This window comes from Fundulus heteroclitus, chromosome 19 (assembly GCF_011125445.2).
Source record: "Fundulus heteroclitus isolate FHET01 chromosome 19, MU-UCD_Fhet_4.1, whole genome shotgun sequence".
In the NCBI taxonomy this organism is placed as follows: domain Eukaryota; kingdom Metazoa; phylum Chordata; class Actinopteri; order Cyprinodontiformes; family Fundulidae; genus Fundulus; species Fundulus heteroclitus.
The window spans coordinates 1,989,035-2,006,601 of NC_046379.1; the positions used below are offsets into that span (position 1 = coordinate 1,989,035).

A 17,567-nucleotide genomic window follows, 5' to 3' on the forward strand; every position below is an offset into this window, starting at 1 on the left:
GCCCCCGCGTTGAAGAAGAAGAGCTGCGTCACTTCCGCTTCAAAAGTGGGTTACTTCCGGTTGTCCTTCTGTCCTGATTATAACCTCGTCAGTTGAGGATTATTTGGAATATTTCGGACAACGCAGCATCTTAAAAGGTAGGTTTGTTGTGATGTAGATGCTAACAGAAGCAGAAATGTTACAATTTCGCTTAAAATCAGCGCTAGCGGCTAAAATTAGCTTAGCTTGTTGCCAATTGTCTCGAAATGTTTGCATCCTGCAAAGCTAGCAGCAGCAAAGAAAACAACAGTTTCTGCCGCTTGGCTGGTTGCTGAAGTCGCTACAGATTAAATCAGAACTACTGGGCTTAGTTTTTACGATCAATTCTCCACATTAATCAGCAGCTAAAGTTGACATTATGACCGGAATATTTAAGCTGCTGGGAAGTAGGTCAGCTGTTGGTGTAGCTGCTGCTAGCTAACCCTGCTCTGCCTCTAAGCACCTAAACCTGGTCAATTTGGCTAAAAATGCTTTATAATAACTACAATTAGGAGAATTTTGACATCTAACGGAAAAACAATGACAATTTCAGAGCTTTAGCTTGAGTACATTTATTTGGAGAGTGACAAAAAGAGAGAAAACACACTAAAGATAAAATTATTGGGGTTGCAGAACCTCTCAGTTGACACCACTTTGGTGTCAACTGTTTTGGACCTGATCCCATCTCGTCTCATTTACAGTTCTCTGGCAGACGCCACCTGGTTTGTAATTTCAGTCTTCTCGCCTCGCTCCGACACGTCTCCCTTTGGAACGGGCCCACAGCATCACAGGACCTCCGCCGTGCTCACCTGTGGGCCCGAGCTCCTTTTCCACGCTGTCGTTCCGTGTTTCGATGCCCAGCCGAGGTGCTTGTTTATCAGTTCACCTGACTGCCTGTTCATGTTTGTAAAAGTAGGAATAAAAAGCCTCCATAACAAAGACTTAGATGGCCCCAGTGGGTGTTTGGGACCACAGTATGCCACTCTTTGCTGCTGTTTACCAACAGTGTGCTGTGTCGGCATTGTGTGCCTCTGTATCATCCTGCTCGCTGAGTGTGAGGAAAAGATAAATACGGATCCTCGTCCACCCTGTGACCAGGGGCTGAGAGAACTGGGTCTTTGTGTTGCATCGTATTTATACCGCAGGAGGAAAAGAGGTCATTAATTGCTAATTAGGAGTTCCTGGAAACTGAACGACTTGTGAGAGATAAAGTCTAAAATAGGCATCGCTGTTTCAGAACTACGGTTTACGAGCTGGCGGGTTACCCGGGCTGATGGCATTTCTAATTAACCAGCTATGAAAGCTTTTGTGCTGCACAGAACCAAACAAAGAACCCATTTTCTACAGGAACCAGAGCAACAGGCGACATGGCAGAGAGAGAAGCAGACATGGATGAAGACGCGGGAGAGGTGCCGGCCGGCGAGGGCGACAACGACTCGGACAGAGAGGAAGACGACAGATTTTTTGTCTGGATCGGGAACGAGGACATGGATGAGGACGACGAAGACGATGAGGTGGAGGACGAACACCCGGCGGACACCGAGGCGCCCGAGTCCTTCGAGTTGGACACGCCGGCTGAGCGCAGTGGTCACATTGCTGTAGTTGACAGAAACATCATGTATGTGTGGGGCGGATACAAGGTAAGAACCCAGGGTTTGTTTTCGTTACGTGTAACCGTGCCTTTCTCTCAGGTTTTTAATTCCTAATCTCGTTCTGCACCAGAACGGCCAAAGTCACGGCTTCTTTGATTTATATCTGCCCAGAAATGAGGTCTGGACCTACAACATGGAGTCGGGAGTATGGTGAGGAAATAAAAAACCGTCCGCTAACCCCGTCGTCACCCGTACGGGACGCTGTTCTGGTTTCTGTGAACTCCTCTCACTGTCGCACGTGTTCGCAGGATGAAGCACGTAGCCGGAGGAAACCTGCACACGTCCATGTCCGGCAGCTGCGGGACGTGCCTCGACGGCGTCCTCTACCTGTTTGGGGGTCACCACGCCAGGGGGAACACAAACAGGGTGCAGTGGGGGGGGGAATGGGTCGGACCGCAGCGCCTCTGCTGGTGCCGACCATCTTTGTGTAAAACTGGTCTATCTGTTCCAGATCTACCGTCTGCCTCTGAGGGCTCCCAGCCTGGTGTGGGAGGAGATGAGGGATCTTAAAGGACTTCCCCCGTCCTCCAAGGACAAGCTAGGGTGCTGGGTCCACAAGAACAGGTGACGTGTTCAAATTATTTTTCTAAAACGTGTTGCGATAAATATTATTGTCGTTTGGACACCAGTATGATAAGAGCATAATAACGTGAGTATATGCACCAGCTTAATTAAGCGGTGTCGTTTAATTTAAATCCAGAAAAACTCCCACCTTGCAGTAGGGGTGTGCAAAATAATCGTCATGACGATGCATCGCGATTCAAATTTTCGCGATCTACTGCATCGATTCTTGATGCCAAGTATCGATTATTAATTAAAAAAATTAATAAATAAAATTGCATGAATGGTTGGCGAACATCAGCCAAAAACAAGTGTAATACAACTTCATTGGTTTAAAGGACCACTGAGGCCATGTAAACGACACTGGTTATCCTTATTTTGGTATTTTAACTTTTCTAAATCCTAAACACTTTTTGTCAGTGTGTCCACTCCAGTAACAGTAATATTTGTTTTCATGGCAATACCTCCAAAAGTTGTTCCAATAAATACAGCTATGTATGAATACAGTTGCTTTCAGTTATGTATCAATTTAAGACACTATCCAGATCATACACAGCCAGTCAGCCACTGGTAATGGCTGTATTTTTTTCTAACAGTGTTCAGTGAAAATATCACAATGCATCGCGATACATCGAAATAATTGAAGTATCGTGATGCATCGTGATAGAATCGGATCATGGCATGTGAATCGTGATTCAAATCAAATCGTGACTTCTTTGGCAATACCCACCCCTACCTTGCAGCGGTCGTGTTTGGCTTTGACATCAATTTAATTTCTTTTCAAACCAGCGTTTCTCTGGCTCTCCATCATGAGGCTCTCATGTTAACTTTGAGCACGTGCCTACCCGACACAAGCTGGGTTTCCCCCACCGTGTTATAGGCCTGGCCGGCCGCTGCTCAGCGTCCTCTGTTTGTTTTTAAAAGCCTCGATGTCTGAGAGCGACAAACGTAAAGTTCCCGTCTGGAACGCGCTAGCTGCTATTAGCCTGACGCAGCCTACGGTACCTGGTGAAGGGCTGCAGCGGACCACTACCGCCACGATTCACGTTCTCTATTTTAGACATGATTAATCTATCCTTAGTAAATGGATATGTACCACAGGCTTTTAAAGTAGCTGTTATTAAGACTTTACTTAAGAAACTAAGGGGGTGGACCTGTTTCTGTTGAATCTGCATGTTATCTAAACCATTACAAGGCCTTTGTTGGGCAGTAGTATAAAGCTTGATACTCCACATTACTCCAGACTTTTTGAATTGAGAAAGTTTCCTGGAGAGGAAGCGAAACGTCTTCAAACTACGGAAGACAAGTCCAGTTGCTTTGTTTTTTACTTTTTTTGGAATTACTTAAGAAACCTTCTCTTGATCAAGATTTGTTAATAAATTACGTATCCTGGTTAGACTGAACCCGTCCTACACCGAGGGAACGAGAAGCAGCGTACTGCGTATTATATTGTATAATATGATTGATTTCGACTTTGTAAAGTGCCTTGAGATGACATGTTTCATGAATTGGGGCTATATAAATAAAATTTAATTTAATTGAAGCCTTTTGCTTTCCCGTCTCAGAGAGAGGAGACACAAATTATCAGGTTTCTTTTAATGGTGATTAAAATCTATCGTGCGATGAATTAATTTATTGATTACCAGGCCTCTCCACGTCTGGCCGTGTTACAGCCTTTAATGTTTGTTGGTTTCATCGTGGCTGGCAGAAGAAAACTGGTTTAGTTTCTCCAGGAAGGCTTAATGACGCCATCCTGTCGCTCTGCAGGCTGGTTTTCTTTGGCGGCTACGGCTACGCTCCACAGGGATCTCATCGAGGGACTTTCCACTACGACGAATCCTCCTCTCTTATGGTCTGTAAACAAATTCTACCATTTTTCTTTGGGTTTAAAACTGTAATAATAGGATCCGCTGTATTTCATTCAGAGCTTTGATGCGACCCTTCAGTTTCTTCCTCCAAGCTGTCATGTTTAAATCAGGCATGTCTGTTCCTGCTCCAACACATCAGACTTAAATCTCTCAGGCTGCCATCAGGGTTCACAGGGTGCTTGCGCAAGTCTTGAAAGTCCTAATAAGTATGGAATTTTTAAACACTGTTTACCAGACCTTGAAAAGTCTTGAATTTTGTGTGAAAGTCTTAATAAAGTATGGGAAAAAATTTATGGTAGAATTTTACAGTACACTCAAAGGCATTGTGAAATGAGAAATAGGAAGGTAGGCTATAAAACTATAATTTTACTAACTGGTCACGTACTGTATTAGCCTATAATGGAATCAAACACTTGTTTGATGTGAAATTCATGTACTTGTGATTTTCATGTTTTGAAACGTTTTAATCAGTAAAAGCATAATTTACTGTGAATAATGCATTTGTTAATTTTTATAGGCTAGTATTCAATGAACATTTCTAATAAACAGTTTGTACAATCTCAACCAATGAAGTAGGCAGTAGGCACACAAGTATACAAGTACATAAAGTTAAGGTCTTGGGGGGAAAAATATCAGTTTTAAAAAAGTCTGGAAAAAGTCTGGAATTTTAATTTGGAAAAAGAGCAAGCACCCTGGGTTCAGCTGTGTTGAAGCAGGACCGTTTAGATGTTGACTAGCTTTGTTCCTGGTGCAGTGGGACAGTCCTGGGCGCGGCTGGAACAACCACATCCATGTCCTGGACCTGGAGACTTCCACCTGGAGTCAACCCATCACTCAGGTCAGAGCCGCCCAGCAGCCTCTCCTCCTGTAGGGAAGCGCTGGTACCGGTCCGATAATGTTACTAAATATCCGTTATCGACCAGAACAGGAACTCTAATGTCGGATTTGTATATATTTTCCCGTTTTTCATATGGGTTTAGCTAATAGAGAATAATTTAGTTGTTTTTGCTTTGGTTGGGCCTGATTCAGGGCAACACGCCGTCGCCCAGAGCAGCTCACGCCTGCGCTACAGTCGGCAACAGAGGCTACGTGTTCGGTGGACGGTTCAAGGTAAGAAAACACGCGTCTGGGTTCAGACTTTGTGTTTTATTACCTGAAAGGGCGAGATTAAGATCATGAAGTCATCATTCTCCGTCCCAGTTCTGTAGATTTACTGCGAATATTTGGACTTGTTTGGATAAAAATAGTAAATTTGAGTTTAAAAATGTAGAGGGTTGAAATGCTAAATGTTTGGGAGTCATTGTAGGTGAAATATTTGCCCATTTTGACTCGTTTCCTTGTAGTTTTTTGTTCTAAAAATTGTCCACAACTTCTTTTTTGAGTTTCGGTATCGTCATTAAATGTTTGTAATCCACCCAAACCGGGTTTTTGTTTTCTCCAGAACTACAGACTGAACGACCTGTACTACATCGACCTGGAGACGTGGGAGTGGCACGAAATGTAAGTGCTGGGATCACATGTTCTACACTGCAAAAACGGATCTAAAAATAAGTAAAATGTTCTTAAAGTTAGTGTATTTGTCCTTGATTTGAGCTGGTAAATAAGATTATCTGCCAATGGAATGAGTATTTTAATCCCTAAAATAGGATAAATTGACATTCTGCTCTTGAAATAAGATGATGGAGATGAATTGTTCCTATTTTAAGTGCAAAAATCTTATTCCATTGGCAGATAATCTTATTTACCTGCTCAAATCAAGGACAAATACACTAACTTTAAGAACATTTTACTTATTTTTAGATCCGTTTTTGCAGTGTACAGAGAGGAGTGGAACAGAAGTCATGTCTTAGATCTGTGGTAATGTCCTACATGGGGATCAGGAATTAATTTTTTAACGGGAAAAAATCAAATTATAATTTTTCATTTCCCTTAAATTATTCCTGCTCCATTAGTTTGAAACCACAAACTTTTATTGGGATTTTATGCGACAGACCAAGACAAAGTGGTGCATAGGTAGCATATATCCTGTTAGACTGCATAAAGTGGTTAAAACTGTGCCTCCTGTAGTGAATGTTTTTTTTTTTTTTTTTACGGTGTAGTAACAGCATCCTGCCACTAGGTGCCAGTTTCCCCACAACACATAAAAAAAAAAAACAGAAATGTCTAGAAAGAGAAGAAGTGATGCAGAATGACGAGTTTAACGTGTAACTCATCACAAAATCAACTTTTTTTGCAGATAAACTGAGGCTAAGGTGCTATTTTTACGTTGCTGTTCTTTTTTAAGATATTTATATGCAAACTGGAAAGAAATTATGAAACAAAAAGTATCGTCTATATGCATGTAACCGGCCCTTTTAATGACTTCATGATACCAAAGTGGCCCAATATAGAAATGAGTTTGGCACTCCTGGTTCAGATGTTCTGATTGGATCCAGATGTTCAAAGCCGGTGGAGCCAAAACTCCAAAGAGCCGCAGCAGAAGGTGGTTCTACTAAGCCCGGTTTTATTTGCTCAAAATAAAATAAAAGTGGATCTTTGATTTGGTCTCATAAAATCTCAGTAAAATGCATTAATGGTTGTTTTTAGTGTGGAAAGCTTCAGGTGTGACCACTTTCCTGCTCAGTATACCACCGACGAGAAATGAAACCTTGATTTAAGCCTCGGTCGGCATTAGAAGGTGATTTCTGTGAAAATCCTGCAGACGTATTCAGGCTTCCAGCCGCTCTTCCTCTGTCTTCCTGCAGGAGTGTTCCTCAGCACGGTCCTGTGGGTCGGTCCTGGCACTCCTTCACGCCGGTGTCACCGGATCACATCTTCCTGTTCGGCGGCTTCACCACCGACAGGGAAACGCTGAGTGAGTCTGCGCTCGTCCTGCACGGCCGCCGTGTGCGTTGAGCCGCCCGCTGCAGCAACGCTCTGCTCTGCTCTTCCAGGTGACGCCTGGCTCTACTGCGTCAGCCGCAACCAATGGAGGCCCTTCAAGCACAGCCACGCCCAGAGCCCCAGGTGAGTAGCCTGAGCCGCCGCGGCGCCGCTCTGCAGGCGCGCCCTCAGCTAAACGTGCCTCTGTGCCGCAGGCTGTGGCACACGGCGTGCGCCGGGCCGGACGGAGAGGTGTTTGTGTTCGGAGGCTGCGCCAACAACCTGCTGTCCCATCAGAGAGCGGTGAGCGCCGCGCCGCGTCTCCACCCGCCGCTGCTGCTGCTCGGCGCCGCCGCTCATCCACGATTCTCTTCTCTCTCCCCCACAGGCTCACAGCAACGAGCTGCTGCTGTTCAACGTCCAGCCCAAGTCTCTGGTCCGGTGAGTGCGAAGCTGCAGGGGGACATTCTAAAACGCTTAACGTGAAAACGCTTAACGTGAAAACGCTTAACGGGGCTTAAAGTAGGAAAACAACGAGGAATCATCTTCATGCATGCTCAGTATGAGGGATTGCAGCAAAGCCATGTACAATGCAGATGACTCTTCCTGTGGCTCTACGGTTCCCCAGGAGTGACTGCTGCTTGTCGGGACTTTGATGCAATCAACTGGTTTCCTTATATAGGACATTTTTGACCAATATGTATAATCTGACCCAATCTGTATAATATGATTGAACTTGATTTTGTAAAGTGCCTCGAGATGACATGTTTCATGATTTGGCGCTATATAAATAAAATTGAATTGAAAATTGAATTGAATCACCAAATTTCACATGGCCATATCTTGTCATGAAGACTTAAGCCTGTCAAAAAAAAAAAAACTGAAATCCAACGATTATAGAAGATATCTCACATTAACGTTTTCTTCTTCATTGGCGCCTATGGCGAGAAAAAGGCTTAACGTGGTTTAATGTAGACTTAGACTTAGACTTTCTTTATTGTCATTTTGTATACACAGAGTGCATACAGAACGAAATGTCGTTTTCACACAGCTCAGAAATATTGCAGTAACTCTACAGGATACCTTGCAGTGAATTACAGTACAGGATAAAGTACAGTACAGAACCTTTCTGGCTTTCTGGTTTCGTTGTACTTAAACAACGCTCAGTGATCACCAAATTTTTTATATATTGCTCTTAATAAGCACATAAAACTGTCAAAATGTCAAACCCAAAGTCTAATTATTATGGACGTTATCTGCTTCATAATGCTGCTTGTCGGGACTTTGATGCAATCAACTGGTTTCCTTATATAGGACATTTTTGACCAATCTGTATAATCTGACCCAATCTGTATAATATGATTGAACTTGATTTTGTAAAGTGATTTGAGATGACATGTTTCATGATTTGGCGCTATATAAATAAAATTGAATCTAACATTAAGCGTTTCTGCTTTCATATAGCCAGCCTCCATGCCTATGAAATACTTAATGTCATATAACGTCCATAATAATTGGACTTTGGGTTCGATTTTTTTGATAGTTTCATGTGCTTATGAGGAGCAATATAAGAGAAATTTGGTGATCACTGAGCATTGTTTAAGTACATTGAACCACGTTAAGCCTTTTTCTCGCCATAGACTAACGTTAACGTGAGATATCTTCTATAATCGTCGGATTTCGGTTTATTTATTTTTTTGACAGGCTTAAGTCTTCATGACAAGATATGGCCATGCGAAATTTGGTGCTGATTTCCTACGTTAAGCTTTTTCACGTTAAGCGTTTTAGAACGTCCCGCCGCAGGAGGAGCGGTTCCGTTCACCGGCGGCGGGACGTTCTAACCGCGCTGTTCTCCTCAGGTTCTGCATGGAGACGGTTCTGCAGCACAGCGAGCGGCTCTCTGGCTACTGGGACTGCCTGCCCAAACACCTGCTGCACAGCCTGAAGCAGAGGATGTCCCGGGTCAACACGCTGGGCTCGTAGGACCCGGAGCAGGTCCGACCGGACCACGCGTCAGGAGTCACGGGCCGGTTCTGATTGGGTCGGGAGTTTGTGTAAAAAGTTTACCGTGAGGAACGGAGCGAGCGGCGGTTTCTCCCCCGGGTGTCTCAGTTTAAACGAAAAGGTCCCGGTGGTTCTGGTTCGGCTCGGACCGACTGGGATCCTCTTGCATCCAACGTCCCGACAGCTACGGGTTCAGTTAAAGGTCCAATAGTTCTGCTGTATAAACCAGCGCGGCCCGGTTGGGCCCATTTTTCTGTGGCCTGCAATTCCAGAAAGGTCCGAATTGGGCCCGTCGGCACCGCTGGGCGTTTTTAGGGTCCGATTTAGAGACGTCCAGCAAATTTGATTCGTTCAGCCTGATGACTTAGAGCGGAGCTTCAGAGGCCGACCCAGATCGACCCAAACCATTTAACCGGGTCGAGTTCTGAGCGGTTCTGATGTTTAGGGGAATAAGGCGGCTGCGCTGGATCCATTTAAGCGTTTAGTTTGTCAGCGGAGATAAAATAAGTTTAAAATTAAAAAGTTGTCTGTTTTGAATTAAACGCTCATGTTCTATAATTTTACTGGATGTTCTGGTTCTGATCCCCTCAGGAACCCGACACCGGGTCCGCTCCCCAGGAAGACTGAACGTTTCGTGTTCTGTGTGTAAATACGTTTTTTTTTGTCTCGACACTAAAAAGGTCCAAAGTGGACGGGAAGGCCCGGTTTGGTTCTGACCTGATCTCTGCCAGCTTGCTCAGAGGAATGTGTGAACGGGCGGCGATCGGATCAGAACCACAGCGGACCTCAGCAGAACGTGGTGTGCACAAAAATGACTCTTTGAATTGTTGCTCATTCAAGTTTGTATTCAAATAAAAATACAGAAAATAAAATCTCTGCAGTTTTTTTTTTTTTTTTTTTCTCCATCTTTACAATCAATTAAACTTCTTCTTCCGTCACAGGCGTCGTGGTCGACCCGTTAAAGCAGCAGAACTTGGCCCGTTCGGGTCCGCCCGGCCTTCACTTCTTCTTGGCGGCCAACAGGTTCGGCGCCGACACCTTGACCTTCCCTGGCATGTTTCTGGACAGGTCCGAATCCTGAGGCGGAACAAAGAGAGGAGGAGAAACAGAACCGCAGAGCAGGCGCTGCTCAAATCAGACAAAAAGGTTCAGATCACAAAGAAACAACCAGCCGAGCGGTACCGGGTTGGACCCCCAATTACCTCCAGAACCGCCTTTAAGAACAGATTTTGGTTCAGAGAAACTCGTCTTTTCCTCCTGGTTCTGGTGCTCAGTTTGGACTTCAGCACATCTGAATGCATTGACTAGGGCTGGGTGATAAATGGATTTAATCGATTAATTCGAATTTACAATTCTTTAAGATTTCATTTTTGGAAAATCTGGATTTTATTTTGCCAATACACTCATTGGGTTTCCATGAAGAGAACAGCATGTGATGCTGAATATATATTTAGGCAAAATTATTGTCAAAATATTGTTAAGTGGAAACTTTTTTTAACCATAATACGAAGTACTTCATTTACTTCTTTACTTTTTTTTAACTTAGTTTGAAGTTCAAAAGTGCAGTGAAGCCTGTTCTTAGCTCAATGTGTAAAACCACTAGCAGCAAATGTTTTGTTATATTTTCATTGTTTATAATGGCACGGCTGCCATCTTGTTTTACATGTTTCACAGCTTGTTTTTAGTTGCACTTTGAATTCAGGTCAACTCCCTGACGAAATGCTTGACATAAAAGCAAGGTTTTAAAATAATTTCTTTAATTTCTTTTTATGAAACAAAAAGGAGGGGAAAAAAAATCGATTAATCGGATTTGGTATGATAAAATCGAAGATTTATTTTTTAATCCATATCGCCCAGCCCTAGCATTGGCCCGATAAAGTCAGATTGAATTTTATTTCCAGATGCTGCCACAGGCTGAGTTGGCATCTGGACTTTGACTAGGCCGTTCTAACCCATGAAACTGATCTGATCTGAACCATCCCATTTATCTCTGGCTGTGGGTTCAGGGAGGTTCTGCTGCTGCTGAACAGAACCCCTCCCCCCGTTCTCAGAGCAGCTCCTCCCACGTCTTCATGGATTACAGCAGAAATTAAACTTCTTGCTACTAAATCTGGGCGCAAATGTCAAATTTGTGTCCAGAACCTCCTACGTGAGCAGCAGACCTGTGCAGCTCCTCCAGAGTTGCCTCGGCACCCTGCTCGTTTCTCCACCTTCAAAGGAATTTTATTCCTTTTGAATAAATAAAACTAGAAAAAGCTGTTCCTGCGTAATAGCGAGTGAGAATGCTAATCTGCAGAAGAGAAAAAGTATCTGAAAAACATTGAAATTAGATTTGAAGAATTTTAAAATTGAGAAGAATTTGAAAAATTTAAAGGACTTTGAAGAGTTTGAAGAATAAGAATTGGAAGAATTTGAAGAATGAAGCAATTTGCATTGATTTGAATGGGAGCAACCAAAAAAAACATATCGCACAAAAAGTGAAATATTTTAAAAAGTATAAAAGTTAGCATAACCATGAGATAAAGCAGTCATGCCGGAAATGAGGCGAACGTTTCGATACCAAAATTGTTGAAACTGGTTGAAGTATGGAGGAGTAGTTAGACTGCGACGGAATAATAATAAGGAAAAACAGGAAAACAAAAAGTGAGAATGCTGACTCAGCATTCTCACTGATAAATCTGAAAGACGGATCGTCCCACAACAAACGAGGTTTGCTTTGAGACGACAGACGGTGGAAAAGAGGAGTGTGAAAGCTTTTCTTTACCTTGACGCTGCGGAACAGGTCTTTCTCTCTGGACGAGGCGTCTTTGGCTTTTATGAAGCTGAGCACGGCGGTCCGAGCAGCTGGTGGAGGAAGCAGAGGGCGTGGCATCAACACCTGAGCTGTGGGCGTTGTGCTACGACCAGCGGCCGGCTGGCTCGCTCCTACCTTTGCCTTTCTTCTGAGAGCCTGGCGTCAGCTTGACTTTGTGTCTGAGGGCGACAGAGGAGTCGTTAGGCGGTGGGCGAGGGGCTCGGGGTCTGAGAGGACAGGTGTGGGGGGGGGGGGGGGGGGGGGGGACACGTACTTGTAGCTGGAGAGGGCCGTGTACGGCGCGCAGACCGGGACGGCGAACAGCAGCACGTCGTCGGCGTGAGGCTGGCCGCTCAGAGACGTCAGCAGGTTCTCCGCTTCCTGTCGTTAACAAACAAGCCGAGGTGAAGATCTCCTCCGTGATCGTTAAGCACCTTCACCTTGAGTCAGGAGCCCCACCTCTGCTCCAGGGTTGTCCGGGTCCGCCTCGTCTTCCTGCAGGAGATGACAGCACCGGTGAGTAGTAGGAAAACAAACGCCGGTTCATCCTGAGCGGGGATCTACCTTGTCCTCCTGCTGCTCCCCAGGTGGCTTCTCCTCTTCCTCCTCTCCTCCGTGCAGCTGCGGGTTCGTCGCTGCGGGCGCCACCGGCCGAGGTTTCTGCGGCGGCTTCTGGGGGCCCGGCTTCCTGGCAGGCTCCTCCTTCCCCTTCCCCTTCTTCCCCTTCTTGCCCTTATCCTTCTCCTCCTTGGCGGAGCCGGCAGACTGAGAGGGAGGAAAGAGGCCGATGGGTTAGTGACGTGGGCCGAGGTGGAGAAGCGAACCTGAAGGTGCTCCTCACCCCCAGCAGCTGCATCATCAGCTCCCTGTCCTCCTCATCCTGGTCCTTGTACTTCTCCTTGATCTTCTTCAGCTTGTTCTGGAGACAAAGTAAAACACTAATGACCTCATCCTGGAAGCCCCGCTTAATGACACTGGTTCTGGTTCTGGTTCTGGTTCTGGTCCACACAAGCAGGAAGCTTTTCTCTCACCTTCTGGCCTCTCTTCAGAGGCGGCTGAGAAGGACCTCCTCCACTTTTGGACCCCTGAGCTGCAGCTGGAACCTCCACCTTCTCCTCAGCGTCGCAGTCCTCCTGCTTCTGCTTCTTCTTCTTCTCTTCTCTAAAATAAAATCTCTGAATCAACGACTTCAAACTTTTTTCTTTCTTTTTTTTCAACCAACTTTAACATATTTTATTGGGATTTAATGCGACAGACGAACACAAAGTAAAGCTTGTTAGGAAACAGCAGGAAAAAGACGCCGTTTTTGTTTTAAATATATATATATATAAAATATTTGGAAGAAATATAGTCTGACTTTTTTAGAGATTGAATTTATAACTGCATTTTTATCATTTGAAATTATGCTCGTGTTTTATGCTTTACTTTCATTTCACCTGCAAAAATTTGCCACAAATTATTTCAAGACTCACCTTTGCCCAACTCACTGTTGTCACATGATCAAATGGGGGCGATATGATTGGCTAAAAGCTGCTCAACTCTTTCTAGTACTTATTGCTCTGGCTTTTGTCACCAGGAGGTCAACTCACAAAACTAAAGAATCACATGCATGATGTCACAGGATTAAAATTCAGTTTTAAAAAAAGTCTGATTCCAATAAGACTTTATTCCTTTCATATTGTTAAAGCAGTTGGACAGTTTTTCTGGCCTAAAGTGGACTTTTTAAATCATGATCAAGCCGTTGGATAGTTTATTGACCGTTAGTTTCCCTCCACTGGTGATTATATGTAAACGTTATCCATGAAGGTTTTAAACTCAATTATGAGGAAGACAAAAGAGCTTGCTGAAAAAAAACATAGATAAATTATTTATTTTCACCTGAACGAGCATTTTAAGTTCAGACCTTCTGGAGCCACTGAGGAACAAATCCCAACATTTCCCCAGGAGCTCTTAATTTACCGTATTATTATATTATACCAAACTATAAGGCAGACTTTAAATCCTTAAATCTCAAAAAGTGATGGTGGGCCTTATCTATGATTAAAGTGTTGCTTACTGACTGATTTTATGTGGTACAATGCGCTCAAAAATCTGTTAAAATGTACGACTTTGGTTAGCAATGAAGCCGCTCTGCTCAATGGATATTTAGAGTATATGGCAAGTGATTTAACATTTAATCAGTATGTTTAACTATCCTGAATTACCATTATATATCTATGTCATTTTGACTAGTCGTAATGTCACTGTGACTAGTATGAATTTTGATTTAAGATATATTTAATGTCATTCTGACCAATCAAAACTAAATTAGACATCTATGATGATAAACGACACATTAATGGCAAAACAGTTTGAATCTTACTATGTCTGAAATTAGAGTTTTAACCAGAATCTAATTACAGACATTTTGAATAAGAATTTGTCTAAACAAAGTTATTTTTGCAGATATCAATAATTCATATCCAGTCTATCATTTAAATATTAATGGTCTTGCCATAGCCTGTCTCACAAAAACCGTCCCCTGGCGCTGAAGGCGATGACGTCTGCTTTAACCTTTGCTGCTCACCTCCTCTGCTTGGCGCTCATGTGTTTCCTCCCTTGTGAATCCGCCTCAGCCTGCAGGGATAAAATTATAGAAACTAAATAATTAACTTATATTAGGTAATATAAAGGTAGCCTGGAGAGAAGAACAAGAGGCTGGTCGTTGCCTGGGGGGTCGTTTCCTTTCTGAAGCCAGGGTTGGGCGCGGTCCTAGGAATGAGGAGGGAGGATCTGATTGGTTCCTGGTTGTGAATGCGGAGGAAGACGGACGTCCTCATGAGGACGAGACGTTACCTGTTAGGTTGTAGGTGAGAGAGGGAGATGGTGGTGTCCGGAAAGCTCAACTCGTCTTCCACGCCGCTGTCGTCGTCGTTGTCCCCGTTCTCCGTGTCGCCGGGCTCTGACGGCGGCCCAGCGGCGTCGGGTTCGGCGTCCATCTCTTCTGCTCGTCCTTCGCCCTGATCCTCATCGCTGCTGCCGTCGCCTGAGAACGTCGACAGAAACGAGTCCAGCAGCTTTTTACCTGGAGCATAAACTTCTTCTGGCTTTTCCCCTTTCTGTCACACTTTTAACGTTTCAGGTCATGAAACTCATTTTTAATATCAGAAGACGACTTTTTTTTCTTTTTTTCTTTTTTTTAAACGATGATTTCATCTACGGTGGGAAAACAGCCGTTGGACCCGTCCTGGAGCTCTGAGGAGAAGTAATCTCAACCTGAAAGCGGGTCGCTTCCCCAGCTGATTGGTCTTCAACGCCGCTGCTGCGTTTAAATCCAGGATCTCAGCTGGACCTACCCAGGCTTTGACTAGGCCACTTCAAACCTGCTTTTTATTGATTCAAACAGCTAAATCAGATTATTTGCCAATGAAATGAGAATTTCAACCCATATAATAAGAGGAATGGAGATGAATGGTTCCTATTTTAAGCACAACAATCTTATTCCATTGGCAGATAGTCTGATTTACCAGCTCAAATCAATGGAAAATACACAAATTTCAAGAGGATTTATCTACTTTTAGTTCCCTTTTTGCAGTGAACTCGGGTTCTCTTGATTCTGCAGGACTGGGAACTCAAACGTATTTTTCTGGAAAACGATGTTAATCACATTTGATTCGTGATTTGCTTTTCGACAGAGTACCAAAGCTTAAATCAAAGCTGATAAATTACATTTTGTGTTTAGTTACTTATCTTTTCAAGACATTATGCAACCTGCTGGGTTTCCTTAGAGAGGAAACTTTCTGACCAACCTGGAGGATCTGATGAAGTCTGACTTTGGAAAGAGCCTTGATGATGATGTGAATTAGTGCTATATAAATAAAATTAAAATTGAACTGATAATAAAAATGTGTTTGATGATCTAGAACCTTTAAGTGTGACCAAAAGAAAAGCAGAAAGCTGTAAGTAATTAAACTATTTTCCACCGTCCCGTACCAACGAGCTCCTCGCCCTCCTCCAGCAGCTCGGCGGTTCTGGACGTGGCCTCCTCCAGGTCCTCCTCCACGGTCTTCACCTTCCGCTCGCCACGGTGCCGGAACACGCTCTGCTCGTCCACCTGTGGGGGACCAGAGCCACGCATGAAGAGCCGACGGACCCAGGCAGGCCGAGGCGATCAGAGCCGGCGCTTACCTTGAACAGGAAACCGAAGCCCATGATCAGGTAGGAGGGAGGGAGGAAGTTCTTCTTCCCTGAGGAGCAGAAAGAAGATCTAACGTCACGCAGGAGACGCGTTAACGTACGCAGACGATAGAGCGACGTACCTCTGATCATGAAGCTTCCCGTGGTCAGGTACTCTCCAGTGGGAGCCGTCTTAGACACCTGGACAAAAGAAAAACAAGATTCATTTTCCTCAAGCAGCAAGTCTTATTTATTTGCCTTTTAAAAATCGTATTTTTAACCATAAAACACTTTTTTTCTCACATCTAAAGGAAATAGAAAAGCATTTTTCCTGTAATTAAAGCGTACCTGAGCTCTACACTGCAAAAACGGATCTAAGAATAAGTAAAATGTTCTTAAAGTTAGTGTACTTGTCCTTGATTTGAGCAGGTAAATAAGATTATTTGCCAATGAATTAAGATTTTTGCACTTAAAATAGGAACAATTCATCTCGATCATCTTATTTCAAGTGCAGGATGTCTGATTATCTTATTTTAGGGATTAAAATTCTCATTCCATTGTTTACCTGCTCAAATCAAGGACAAATACACTAACTTTAAAAACATTTTACATATTTTTAGATCCGTTTTTGCAATGCGGAATGAGTATTTTAACCCCTAAAATAAGATAATTAGACATCCAGCACTTGAAATAAGATGATCGAGATGAATTGTTCCTATTTTAAGTGCACAAATCTTATTCCATTGGCAGATAAAAGTTAGTGAATTTTTCCATTGTGAGATCAATAAAGACTATCTTATCTTAATCTTATTTACCTGCTCAAATCAAGGACAAATACACTCATTTTAAGAACATTTTACTAATTTTTAGGTCTGTTTTTGCAGTGTACAGCTGCCTCTTGATTAGAAGAACACAGGACCTTCAGGTGTTTGTTTCCGTTCATGTTGACGGTTCTGATAGAAACTCCAACCACATTTGGGCGTTATTGTAAAAAAGGCTGATACTCTTACCCATAAAATTCTGTGTCTATATATGTAAGTCTGCCAGAAAACTGACAAACTCGGAGGCTAAATCCTCCTAAGGCGTTTGTTTAAATAATGAACATCTAAAGTCGCAGTGAGCATGCCCAGTACGCTCCCAGTAGACAGACGTGGGGCACAAGCTGGGATCGTCCAATCAAAACGCTGGAAATGTTACGTTTACGTTCTGCTGGAAAGTCTGGGAGCATCCAGGCAAGGCAGATTTATTTGTGTAGCACATTTCAGTACAAGGACAATGCAAAGTGTTTAATATGATTAAAATATAGTAAAATAAAAGAAAGTAAAAAAAAAGTTTACATTCAGCTGCAAAGTGTGTGTCAACAGTGTTGGTTGTCCTTTCTAGTTCATTGATGTGAATCTTTTAATGAACATTATTAGTGAGACTTTATTTGTAATTTTATGCATAAAAATTGAAAGCCAGAGACGCCGCTGTGCTGCACAAGACCCGTTTTGGTGGAAAGTTGAGTGGAAGGAAAAACGTCGGCAGATAAAAGGCGACACAAACAACGGCGGTTCTGAAGAAAAGGCCGTTTTGTGGGGAATTCACCAGGAGTCAGAGCTTCTAGAAGATGAGCTGCATGTTCTAACTCAAATACACGCTTTTATCTTCAGG

The 17,567-nt window shown here is 43.5% G+C and overlaps 2 protein-coding genes across 2 annotated transcripts in view; one reads left to right on the forward strand and one right to left on the reverse strand.

Moving 5' to 3' along the window:
* klhdc2 (kelch domain containing 2) lies at positions 1-9,837 on the forward strand. Its single transcript, XM_036150398.1, has 14 exons — positions 1-137; positions 1,366-1,658; positions 1,741-1,820; positions 1,919-2,036; positions 2,122-2,234; positions 3,999-4,083; positions 4,854-4,937; positions 5,129-5,209; positions 5,541-5,599; positions 6,844-6,953; positions 7,033-7,105; positions 7,177-7,264; positions 7,350-7,402; positions 8,821-9,837. Exons 2-14 carry the CDS (start codon positions 1,386-1,388, stop codon positions 8,942-8,944), a joined length of 1,341 nt encoding a protein of 446 aa, XP_036006291.1. The 5' UTR covers positions 1-137; positions 1,366-1,385; the 3' UTR covers positions 8,945-9,837.
* LOC105929857 (nuclear export mediator factor Nemf) overlaps positions 9,620-17,567 on the reverse strand; it is a 20,726-nt gene continuing 12,778 nt past the window's right edge. The window contains exons 19-32 of the mRNA XM_036150397.1: positions 16,058-16,115; positions 15,927-15,985; positions 15,732-15,852; positions 14,595-14,784; positions 14,468-14,510; positions 14,326-14,375; positions 12,791-12,920; positions 12,601-12,678; positions 12,324-12,524; positions 12,219-12,254; positions 12,034-12,140; positions 11,895-11,938; positions 11,730-11,809; positions 9,620-10,042 (exon numbers count right to left, since the gene is read on the reverse strand). Of these exons, the coding sequence (XP_036006290.1) occupies positions 9,965-10,042; positions 11,730-11,809; positions 11,895-11,938; positions 12,034-12,140; positions 12,219-12,254; positions 12,324-12,524; positions 12,601-12,678; positions 12,791-12,920; positions 14,326-14,375; positions 14,468-14,510; positions 14,595-14,784; positions 15,732-15,852; positions 15,927-15,985; positions 16,058-16,115 (1,275 nt within the window). The 3' untranslated portion in view covers positions 9,620-9,964. The remainder of the gene's footprint in view (positions 10,043-11,729; positions 11,810-11,894; positions 11,939-12,033; positions 12,141-12,218; positions 12,255-12,323; positions 12,525-12,600; positions 12,679-12,790; positions 12,921-14,325; positions 14,376-14,467; positions 14,511-14,594; positions 14,785-15,731; positions 15,853-15,926; positions 15,986-16,057; positions 16,116-17,567) is intronic.

Bases quoted from the DNA above. Each gene is read 5' to 3' on its own strand.
- klhdc2 (XM_036150398.1), top strand. From the start codon at position 1,386: ATGGCAGAGAGAGAAGCAGACATGGATGAAGACGCGGGAGAGGTGCCG. The intron at 4,084-4,853 runs GTCTGTAAACAA...TTCCTGGTGCAG, and splicing joins ACGAATCCTCCTCTCTTATG to TGGGACAGTCCTGGGCGCGG. The intron at 4,938-5,128 runs GTCAGAGCCGCC...GGCCTGATTCAG, and splicing joins GGAGTCAACCCATCACTCAG to GGCAACACGCCGTCGCCCAG.